The sequence below is a fragment of the Oncorhynchus clarkii genome, chromosome 4 (genome assembly GCF_045791955.1).
Source record: "Oncorhynchus clarkii lewisi isolate Uvic-CL-2024 chromosome 4, UVic_Ocla_1.0, whole genome shotgun sequence".
NCBI classification, from domain to species: domain Eukaryota; kingdom Metazoa; phylum Chordata; class Actinopteri; order Salmoniformes; family Salmonidae; genus Oncorhynchus; species Oncorhynchus clarkii.
Window position 1 is genome coordinate 76,660,535 of NC_092150.1, and position 12,092 is coordinate 76,672,626.

General features: G+C 42.4%; 1 protein-coding gene across 2 annotated transcripts in view; it reads left to right on the top strand.

The window, feature by feature from the left end:
• Positions 1-6,548, top strand: part of LOC139407292 (1-phosphatidylinositol 4,5-bisphosphate phosphodiesterase beta-1-like) — a 256,969-nt gene extending 250,421 nt beyond the window's left edge. For both annotated transcript variants that reach the window (XM_071150944.1, XM_071150945.1), the window contains exon 33: positions 2,387-6,548. In XM_071150944.1, coding sequence (XP_071007045.1) covers positions 2,387-2,605 — 219 coding nt within the window. In that variant the 3' untranslated portion in view covers positions 2,606-6,548. The remainder of the gene's footprint in view (positions 1-2,386) is intronic.
• The last annotated feature ends 5,544 nt before the right edge of the window (positions 6,549-12,092 follow it).

Consider the following 12,092-nt stretch of genomic DNA (forward strand, 5'->3'; position numbering starts at 1 on the left):
CATCCACATCACCACACCCCCATCCACATCGCGAGGCCGCAGTGGAGAGCGTCAAAAGCTTAAAGTTCCTCGGAGTGCACATCACACAGGGTGGCTGAAGAAATTCAGCCTGGCCCCTAAGAACCTCACAGACTTCTACCATCGACAGCATTCTGTCGGGCTGTGTCACATTCTGGTATGGCAACTGCACTGCCTGCAACCGCAGGGCTCTCCCAAGGGGTGTTGCGGTCAGCCCAACGCATCATCGGGGGCACACTGCCTGCTATCCAGGACATCTACAGCATCCGGTGTCACAGGAAGGCTGAGAAGATCATCAAAGACCTCAGACAAGCCACGGCCTGTTCACCCCGGTACCATCTAGAAGGTGGCGACAGTACAGGTGCATCAAAGCTAGGACCAAGAGACAGCGTCTATCTCCAGGCCATCAGACTGTTAAACAGTCACCACTTGCCAGCCTCTGCCCAGTACCCTGCCCCTTAGAGACTGCTGCCCTATGTACAGTATATATACTGTATATATTATGTGCGTATTGATATTGTATTGCTAAATATTACGGCACTATTGGAGCTAGAAACTGTGATAACATCTGCAATCTGTTTACAGATTTGATTTGATTTCTGATCTACTTCGATGTGGCCCAAGTTAAGGAAAAAAATAAATGTTTGGATTTGAATAGACCCACTCTCAAGAATGTCTCCTTGGATTGGAGTGGGGCTGAGGTTCATTAATATTGGATCACTTCACTAAAGTTTGATTGTGTATAAAAGGTATATTACCAGCAACTCTCAGTTAATTCCTCACAGACAGCCATAGCCCTGACCATTAGCCCACAGGTTATTTGGTGACATATTAATCGTAGGATTGTTTGATGAGCAAGTAATCCTACAACAATCTGACCTTTATTGACAAACTCTCCTTTATTTTTGTGCCTGACTCTAACTCTGTGAGATCATAGACTTATTTAAATCAGCTTGTCCTCCATCACCTGTAATGCTGAAAAGCAGATGTAGCTCTTAGATCCTTAGACTCTTAGATTGTGACGTGGTTCATCTTTGCTGCTCTCCTTTAATTACGGCCCTCCCCTGGGACGCAGCCGGGTAGTTAAACAGAAAAATCAGCATTAAAGCAATTATTGGATCAGAATGAATACAATCCTGTCATCTGTAATCATTTGGGGCGGATATGCCTGGGAGAAAAACAGACTCTCTCTGACTCTCTGTCTGTCCGTCAGAAGGCAGGGAGCTCAGAAGAACACGGGAGCCTACATTCAGGATTAACGATTCACATCTCTTTCATTCCTTTGTTACTAATTGAGGTAGAGAAAATTGAACAAAAGAAAACGTTGAACAAGAAAAGTACCTTGATCCATAATATAGGTTACCCAGTTAGCCCCACAACAACCATTGGCCCACCTGTTGACCAGTAACATCTACCCTGCTGGTCTAAATCAGTCATCACTAGTCACTGACACCATATTCAGTTCTCCTCTTCAGTTACAGAGTACCAGGAGTAACCAGGACATGTTCAGTATATCATTATGCAGGCCCACTCTGTTGGTTCTGTAGACGCCTACTGCAGCTCTCCCTATAGCTGCAGAGTGAGCTGGACCAGGAGTTCTCTTTGATGCTGTAGTTCTGTTGACACTGGTTCTATCTGGTTCTGTAGTACACCCATACTCGGTCCTCTCCTCTCCATATAGTAGCTACCCATAGACCAGTGGAGGCTGTTGAGGGGAGGACGGCTCATAATAAGGGCTGGAATGGGGCGAATGGAATGACATGGAAACCATGTGTTTGATGTCTTTGATACCATTCCACCTATTCCGCTCCAGCCATTACCACAAGCCTGTTCACCCCAATTAAGGTGCCACCAACCTCCTGTGCTATAGGCCCATACCCTCTCCTCTCCATACAGCTACCTATAGACCCATACTCTGATCTCTCCTCTCTACATAACTACCTATAGACCCATACTCTGATCTCTCCTCTCTACATAGCTACCTATAGACCCATACTCTGATCTCTCCTCTCTACATAACTACCTATAGACCCATACTCTGATCTCTCCTCTCTACATAGCTACCTATAGACCCATACTCTGATCTCTCCTCTCTACATAGCTACCTATAGACCCATACTATCTCTTCTCTACATAGCTACCTATAGACCCATACTATCTCTTCTCTACATAGCTACCCATAGACCCATACTATCTCTTCTCTACATAGCTACCTATAGACCCATACTCTGATCTCTCCTCTCTACATAGCTACCTATAGACCCATACTCTGATATCTCCTCTCTACATGGCTACCTATACACCCATGCTATCTCCTCTCTACATAGCTACCTATAGACCCATACTCTGATCTCTCCTCTCCATATAGCTACAGAGTGAGCTGGACCAGGAGTACCAGGACAAGTTCAGACGGTTGCCTCTAGAGATCCAGGAGTTCGTCCATTACAGCAGCAAGGCCAAGCTTAGCGACGACAGTCCCCATGGCAACCTGTCTGTCTCCTCGACGACCGAGAGGCTCAACCACAAGTCACAGTCGGAGGACGATACAGAAGACTCGTCGGAAAGAGTGTTTGACACGTCCCTTTAGAACAAATCTGAAATGCCACCCTATTCCCTACTGTCTATAGTGCACTACTCTCATATAAGAGTAGTGCACTATAGGCTGCCATTTCAGACACATCCAGAGTGTGATATTAGAGTAGTGCACTATAGGTTGCCATTTCATACACATCCAGAGTGTGATATTAGAGTAGTGCACTATAGGCTACCATTTCAGACACATCCAGAGTGTGATATTAGAGTAGTGCACTATAGGCTGCCATTTCAGACACATCCAGAGTGTGATATTAGAGTAGTGCACTATAGGCTGCCATTTCAGACACATCCAGAGTCTTTGAGACACCCCTTTAGAGACTAAACCCCTCCCTTTCCTCTGAATTGGACAGTTCTAGTTGGTCGTTCTGGCTCAAGGTGGAAATTGCCACTCTAAGCACAGATCTAGGAACAGATTACCCTGCGCTCAATCCTAACTTTAACCAGTAGGGGTTCAAACTGACCCTGGACCAGTAGTAGGGAGTACCCACTCTGTAGTTCTATTCAGATATGTAAATACTTGTTTTGTATTTGTGTTTTGTTGTTTTCCCCTGAAGCGGTGTGGATCTTTCAGTACAGGATATGGGTATTTTTGACTAGGCACTAACTATGCGCAGAAACAAAGTTACTTACTTGAACTATTGCACAGACAGAATACTATCTTTTTTTTATGTTTTTAGTGTGTTCCTACTTTTTAAACAAGAAAAAGTATTAAGTGTTAGATTAGGTTCTCACAATGTTGACCAAGTGCAGGTCGGTCAATGGTGCCAATGTTTTGATTTCACTGTGCACTTAGATGGTAATTAATAGTATCATTATGACATTGGCACTGCAATGTGAAGTGTTTGCACTTCACATTGTCCCAAGTAAAGTAAAGGCATGGTAAATTGAACTTCTTGTCCAAACACTGTGGACACAATCTTTATTTAAAATGAAGAATCCCTCCTCGTATATTTTGCACTGAAGGCTTTCTACAGAACTAACTCTTCTATTCTCTTCTAACCCCCAAGCACTGAAGGCTTTCTGGATTTATTTGGTCCTTTCAGAAGTAGGCCTACTCTATACTGTTTTTATCATGTTCTGACCTGGCCAAGATGTACTTATTTTCTAGATTTCTTATTTCATTTAAAAAAATATTTTTGACACCTTAGGTTATATATTGTTAAATAGTTTTTGGTTAATCCTGCCAGGGAGGGGTGGAGGGTGGAGAGGGGGTGAGGGGTGGAAGGAGAGTGATGAGGATAAAGGGATGGAAGAAAGAGTAAATCTTGTTCTTTACCAATTGTACATGTCAGCAGAGAATACATAACATAAATGTAAAATCAACTCAAACTGAAACTGCAAAAATGTTACTATGGATGAGATTACATTGTTTGTACAGTACAAGTGATAAAGTACAGGTGTTGATATGAGATGAAAAGCAACATGACTATATCACTGCCCCTTACCAATGCCTGAAATTGTAAACACACACACACACACACACACACACACACACACACACACACACACACTTGACCCATTAACAGAAGACACTAAAATGATGTCCCAGTCCTTTCACCTGTTGGAGTGGTTACTACATTACATTTAGACCCTAGACACAGTTTTGTGATCACACGTCTACAGGCATACATGTCCCAACTGTTTATTCAATGGTTTTACTCCTTCTTTGGCAAGTAATTCCTGCCTAAGACAGCTACCACAGATAAAGTTTGCAACATGGGAGTGGTAGATTTTAATTTCTAAATCAAACCATTGAAGGTAATTTCATGTCTGTGTAAAATATTGAGATCACCACCCTTTACGGGATCTTGAACACTATTGGTCCATACCTCTTTTGATATGTGACGTCATACTTAACTAAACTGTCAATCAAAGACCCATATGATGTTTTTTAGTTTCCAATCTGTACAGTACCATACATACACCACATGTATCATGTCTGATATTGGAAAACTTATTTCAATTGATTAAAGGTCCAATGCAGCCGTTTTATCTCAATATCAAATCAATTCTGGGTAACAATTAAATAGCTAACTGTAATTGTTTTTAATAAAAATTGTCAACAAGAAACAAAAATGTATTATTAGCAAAAGTAATTTCTCAAGCAAGAATTTTGCTAGGACCTTCTGGGAGTGGTCTGAGTGGGGAGGGGAAAACTGACTAGCTGTTATTGGCAGAGAGTTTTGGAACTCTTTCTTATTGGTCTATTAACTAATTTAACACCTGGTGATGTCACCAGGCAGACCAAAACTCCATCCAACTAAAAACGGCTCTTTAGTGCTGAGCGATTAACCAAGATTTTATTTTTGGTTATTAAACAACTGATTGACCAACGTGGGTTCAATTACTAGAATTGTATTTAGTAAATTATTTTGTGAACCCAACGTGCCGTTTCTCTAGAGAGAAATCAAGTCAAGAGCTATGTGGGACGCTGGGCTGAAGGGAGTTGTAGTTTTCATTAAGCAAATATTCGACCTAGTTCAGCGCAGAAATGTGGTAATTAACTACAATAACCACAATCTATTGCGCCAGTTTTTCCCGGCTCGAGGCGGAGGAAGAGGCGAAGTGAGAGGTTTCACTCTCACCTAAATCTGTCCAAGATAAACCCAATGCGTTTCGATGGGCTTATTTTGGACTTGTATAAATAAAGGTTCATATTTTTTTATTCATTTTTAAAAGCTTGTTGCCTGCCTTCCCGCCTTTGGGACAACGACTCCCATTGTTTGGGCATAGACATGAGCATCTCGTCATTGTATACAGATCTCTGAACGGATAGACTTTTACGCCTGCTATATTAGGTTAGATACACACAGAACGCATAAGACGGCATGAGAGAGGAATGTGCATAACATTACAACGAGAGGGTCAGGGACAGTTTGTGAAAGTATAGCTTATCTACTTTTAAGAACAAATAAAATTATGTTGTCAGTCAACTCTGCAGCATACTGTACTTAGCCAGGCTAGCTAAATAGGATGACTACAGACAGTACAGTATGGGGAGCACATAACGTTAGATGGCCTGGCTGGCTGACTGCTACTGCCTGAACTGAGATGATTACTTTAAGGACTGAAAAATAATAAAGTCATTAAATAAAAAACTAAGTAATATACACAACAGTATATTTTATTATGTCATAGTAATTTCCTATAATTCTGATGTTCGATGTGGATCTGACAGAGACAATGGAATATGTTCAATGCTTTGGCAACTGAATGTTCACTATTTTAGGTTTTAGAATTTCCATTAAAAAGCTCTTAAGTCATTATTTATAATACATTTCATGTTTAAAAAAATAATCTAAACCGAAATCAAAAAACGTGATTATTTTTTTATAATGGAAACCGAACCAACCTCAAAAAGCACTAATCACTCAGCACTACAGCTGTTACACTAAAAGGGCATTATCATCATTTTCACAGTTTCACAGTATTATTCCAACCTCATAGTGTGGAAATATAAATAAAAGACAGAACGATGTAGTTTTTGACTGCACTGGGCCTTGAATCATTTTAAAGTGAAGAACCACATTATAAAGTGTCAACAAGTACAACTTGGTTTCTATAAAGACGATTGTTATTGATGTGGGAGTCCTGTGCCTTTTGAATTGGTTTGCCTTGTTTTGATGTTGAATGTGTGAAATGCATCATTGTGTAAATTGCCATTGTATTATACAAAGCTGTCTGTTATTGAATAGACTGTGTGCACTTTTAGTACGGTAACACTACTGAGTAAAAAAACACTTGTGATAATGAACAGTATTTTGAGAAGTATCTCCTAAAAAAGACAACAATGCTAGACATGTATTTTTATTTTGTTGTGAACCACTTTAACAGTTTCTGTTCATCAACTTGTGTTTGCATTTTGTTGTAAATGTGTGTATGATGTAAAGGCAAAACATTGAAACGAAGATGACAGGGATGATGATGGTGATGATCGTAGTAGAGTAGTGTAAAGGTAATCTGCTTGTAATTAATAAATGTGGCTATAATTGTACATTGCTAAAGTGAGCACTTTTCTTTGTGTTGATTTGTAGTTGCTATGATAGATGTTATTTCCTCCAATGCAGTTTCACTTCCTCCACTGTCCCTGTCCCCTTACTGTGCTCAAATCAGTGGTCCTCTGATTGCAAACACAAGTGACTACCTGCTTGACAACATACAAACCAGTTGCGCCTCTGAAAATAATCTGATTCAAGTGGTGCTATTGGTGACATTTCAAGCTGTGGGGTGAGTTTACTCGGTATGATCTGCCTCTGTTACACAGAGTTATTCACATCCAGCCCCCAGTCCTGGATTATGGTGGGGGATGGGATGTATTTTTTAATGGTTTCTATGCAATACTGTGATGATGAGGACTCGTGTGCCTCTTCACATTTGATAAAATAATAATGTGTTCACGACAAAGGCCTTACTCTTCATTTACAGAGGGGTGTTGATTCATGGTAATCCTCATATTCAATACATCAAGTTTACAGGAAAAAGACAGGGACAACAGTGGATTGTCTATGTTCTTATTTCTATGATTTGGGATTTCTGTATTTGGCCTGGTATGGTTCTCAATTAGAGGCAGCTGTCAATCGTTGTCCCTGATTGAGAACCATACTTAGGTAGCCTGGCTTCACTTTTGAGTTGTGGGTGCTTATTTCCTGTTTAGTGTTTTTGTCTTTCACCTTACGCGACTGTTGGTTTGTTATTTATTGTTTTGTTCAGTGTTCTAGTACGTCATTAAAAGCTATGAACACTTACCACGCTGCGCATTGGTCCTCCTCTCTTTCTCCCAACGCCGAACGTTACAGAACACTTACCACGCTGCGCATTGGTCCTCCTCTCTTTCTCCCAACGACCAACGTTACAGAACACTTACCACGCTGCTCATTGGTCCTCCTCTCTTTCTCCCAACGACAAACGTTACAGAACACTTACCACGCTGCTCATTGGTCCTCCTCTCTTTCTCCCAACGACGAACGTTACAGAACACTTACCACGCTGCGCATTGGTCCTCCTCTCTTTCTCCCAACGACGAACGTTACAGAACACTTACCACGCTGCGCATTGGTCCTCCTCTCTTTCTCCCAACGCCGAACGTTACAGAACACTTACCACGCTGCTCATTGGTCCTCCTCTCTTTCTCCCAACGACGAACGTTACAGAACACTTACCACGCTGAGCATTGGTCCTCCGTTCTTTCTCCCAACGACGAACGTTACAGAACACTTACCACGCTGCTCATTGGTCCTCCTCTCTTTCTCCCAACGACGAACGTTACAGAACACTTACCACGCTGCTCATTGGTCCTCCTCTCTTTCTCCCAACGACAAACGTTACAGAACACTTACCACGCTGCGCATTGGTCCTCCTCTCTTTCTCCCAACGACGAACGTTACAGAACACTTACCACGCTGCGCATTGGTCCTCCTCTCTTTCTCCCAACGCCGAACGTTACAGAACACTTACCACGCTGCTCATTGGTCCTCCTCTCTTTCTCCCAACGACGAACGTTACAGAACACTTACCACGCTGAGCATTGGTCCTCCGTTCTTTCTCCCAACGACGAACGTTACAGAACACTTACCACGCTGCTCATTGGTCCTCCTCTCTTTCTCCCAACGACGAACGTTACAGAACACTTAGCACGCTGCTCATTGGTCCTCCTCTCTTTCTCCCAACGACGAATGTTACAGAACACTTACCACGCTGCGCATTGGTCCTCCTCTCTTTCTCCCAACGACCAACGTTACAGGTAGGGAAGACGGAACAGTTGAATGAGAATTAATCAAAGAAAAACCCACTCTGATCACTCTACCAGAGAAGCCTATTGCACAAATATTGATCAAAGCACAACCACATGTCCCCATCCACTTAGGCGGTGGGAGTACCCGTATAGGTGTGTGTGCGCGTGTGCGTGCACGCATGTGTGTGTGTAACGTGGATGTGTGTGTGACATAGATGTATGCCCCGTGCATGCTTGTGTGTGAGAGAGGCAGAGGGATTTCTATGGCCAACTTCCGATTATCATCTCCTAGGTAACAGTAACCCCTTTACATCCGAATAACAGGAAAACATTAATTAACCCACGTCAATGAATTATTAAAAACCTTTTAGACCAGGGATCCTAGTGAGCCGCAGATAGACATTGTACACAAACAATAGAATCAATTGAAATGACCATTGAACACCTATTGCTGACGGAACCTTTCATATTGATTACTCAGGTTCACACACCTAGTTTCCCAGGTAGAAATAAGTAATTGATTCACAGGAAAAAGGAAGACCGTTATACACGGTGACTCTCCAGGACCAGAGCTGCCTACCTTACACACCGAGGCTTATGGGAAACATTTGCTGCAAACATGTTGTTGTGAACCCTATTATGTCATCATGTACTATTTGTGTGTGTGTGTGCGCGTGTGTGTGTGTTTGTGTGTGCATGAAAAGGCAGACCATGAACTTCCAAGAATTTGAATAGCGTGGCCTGTAATGAGGTTAAATATAGGGTAGTCTATCAGTGCAAAACAGCAACAACACTTGTGATCACATTACTTTGGCACACTGCACTGTAATTACACTGACTGTCAAATTAAAATCAAATCAAATCAAATCACATGTGCCGAATACAACAGGTGTTGTACACCTTACAGTGAAATGCTTCTTTACAAGCCCTTAACCAAAAATGCTTCAAGGAGTTAAGAAAAAAATAGATAAGTAAAACAGGAAATAAAAGTAACAAATAATTCAACAGCAGCAGTAAAATAACAATAGCGAGGCTATATACAGGGGGTACTGTTACAGAGTCAATGTGCTGGGGCACTGGTTAGTCGAGGTAATTGAGGTAATATGTACATATAGGTAAATTTAAAGTGACTATGCATAGATAATAAACAGAGAGTAGCAGCAGCGTAAAATAGGGGTCTGGGTAGCCATTTGATGAGCTGTTCAGGAGCCTTATGGCTTGGGGGTAGAAGCTGTTAAGAAGCCTTTTGGACCTAGACTTGGCGCTCCGGTACCGCTTGCCTTGCGGTAGCAGAGAGAACAGTCTATGACTAGGGTGGCTGGAGTCTTTGACTAGGGCCTTCCTCTGACACCACCTGGTATAGAGGTTCTGGATGGCATGAAGCTTGGCCCCAGTGATGTACTGGGCCGTACGCACTACCCTCTGTAGCACCTTGCGGTCGGAGGCCGAGCAGTTGCCACATCAGGCAGTGATGCAACCGTTCAGGATGCTCTCGATGGTGCCGCTGTAGAACCTTTTGAGGATCTGAGGACCCATGCCAAATATTTTCAGTCTCCAGAGGGGGAATAGGCTTTGTCGTGCCCTCTTCACAACTGTCTTAGTTAGTTTGGACCATGTTAGTTTGTTGGTGATGTAGACACCAAGGAACTTGAAGCTCTGAACCTGCTCCACTACAGCCCCGTCGATGAGAATGGGGGCGTGCTCGGTCCTGTCACGCCCTGGCCTTAGTTATCTTTGTTTTCTTTATTATTTTGGTTAGGTCAGGGTGTGACATGGGGGATTTATGTGTTTTGTCTGGTCTAGGGGTTTGGATGTTTATGGGGCTGTTTCCTTTCTAGGTAGTTTGTATGTCTATGGTTGCCTGGATTGGTTCTCAATTAGAGGCAGCTGTCTATCGTTGTCTCTGATTGGGAACCATATTTAGGAAGCCATATTCTGTGGGTACTTTGTGGGTGGTTGTCTTCTGTCTTTGTGTCTATGCACCAGATAGGACTGTTTTTTTCTTCTTCACATTTGTTGTTTTGTATTTTATAGTGTTCTCGTTTAGCATCTATATTAAACATGTTGAACACTAACAACGCTGCATTTTGGTCCTCCTCTCCTTCAACGGAAGAAAACCGTTACAGGTCCTCCTTTTAGTAGTCCATAATCATTTCCTTTTTCTTGATCACGTTAAGGAGAGGTTGTTGTCCTGGCACCACACGGTTCTTAATTGACTTGCCAGTTGTATGTTATTCATGTTGTCGTTCAGCCATGACTCGGTGAAACATAAGATATTACAGTTTTTAATGTCCCGTTGGTAGAATATACGTGCTCGTAGCTCGTCTATTTTATTCTCCAATGATTGTACGTTGGCTAATAGGACCGATGGTAAAGGCAGATTACCCACTCGTTGTCGGATCCTTACAAGGCACCCTGGTCTTCGTCCCCAATATCTACCTCTCTTTCTCCTGTGAATGACGGTTGATGAGGGCCTTGTCAAGGGTCTGAAGTAAATCCTTCCCGTCTGACTCGTTAAAGAAAAAGTATTCCTCCAGTACAGGGTGAGTCATCGCTGTCTTGATATCTAGAAGCTCTTTTCGGTCATAAGACACGGTGGCAGAAACATGTATGTACAAAACAAGTTACAAATAACGCAAAACAACACACACAATAGCGCAATTGGTTAGGAGATCGTAAAACGGCAGCCATCTCCTCCGGCGCCATTATGTATCATGACTACATGATACATGACTACATCCATGCATTGTGATTTAATTTCAGAGGTAGACCATGCAAGTAATTTCCCACAGGTGTACAGACACCACACACACACATACAAACACACACACACACACGCACACACAGAGCGAAGCCTCAGAACATTTCAAAGTCCAGGAAGACACCTAAGGTCGTTTCTACACTTGACACTTAAATGCAACTTCTGCTATCAGAATACTAAGATCGCATTGAAAAGACAGGTCCTAGAAGCACAAAAGTCACTTCGTGGTCTGATTGTGTTCCGATCTGGCTGACCATTTCAGGAACTTGTCAGGGATACATGTTTGCGGTTTTCCCAACAAAATGGTGTAGCCGGAGGGCAGTTAGCTTCCGTCCTATGGAAGTGCGCCGCCCTATGGGACTCCAAATCATGGCCGGTTGTGATACAGCCTGGATTCAAACCAGGGCGTCTGTTGTGACTCCTCAAGCACTGAGATGCAGTGCCTTAGACTGCTGCGTTGTCCACCCAATCAAAGGATTGGATAATGAATCTAGTACTGAAAGCATAAGCTACAGCTAGCTAGCACTGCAGTGCATAAAATGTGGTGAGTAGTTGACTCAAAGCGAGAGAAAGACAATAGTGGAACAGTTTTCAACAAACTAATTTCTTAAAGAATGAAGGAGAAGCAAGAGAGATGATTTTGTCATTTTTTCACTTTCAGTTTCACTTACTTAGCTAGCAAATGCAGTTGGCTAGTTTAGGTACTTAAACACCAGGCTCAAACAGAGGGATGCTATGTTAGCTAGTTGGTTATGACTATCCAACACAACACTGGAATTCTTCCAAGTCAAGGTATGCTTTTGGTTTTATTAATTTATTGCCACTGGGGCCCAGCGGTGTAACTGCTTACTGACTATACACTGTAACGTTACTGCATGATTGCAGCGGGTTTACTCATGCATTAGTTCTATTAGCCATGTTGACTAGATCATTACTTTAGCTAATATGGGGACAACAATGTGTGTAGTGGTTATGACATGGTTTGGC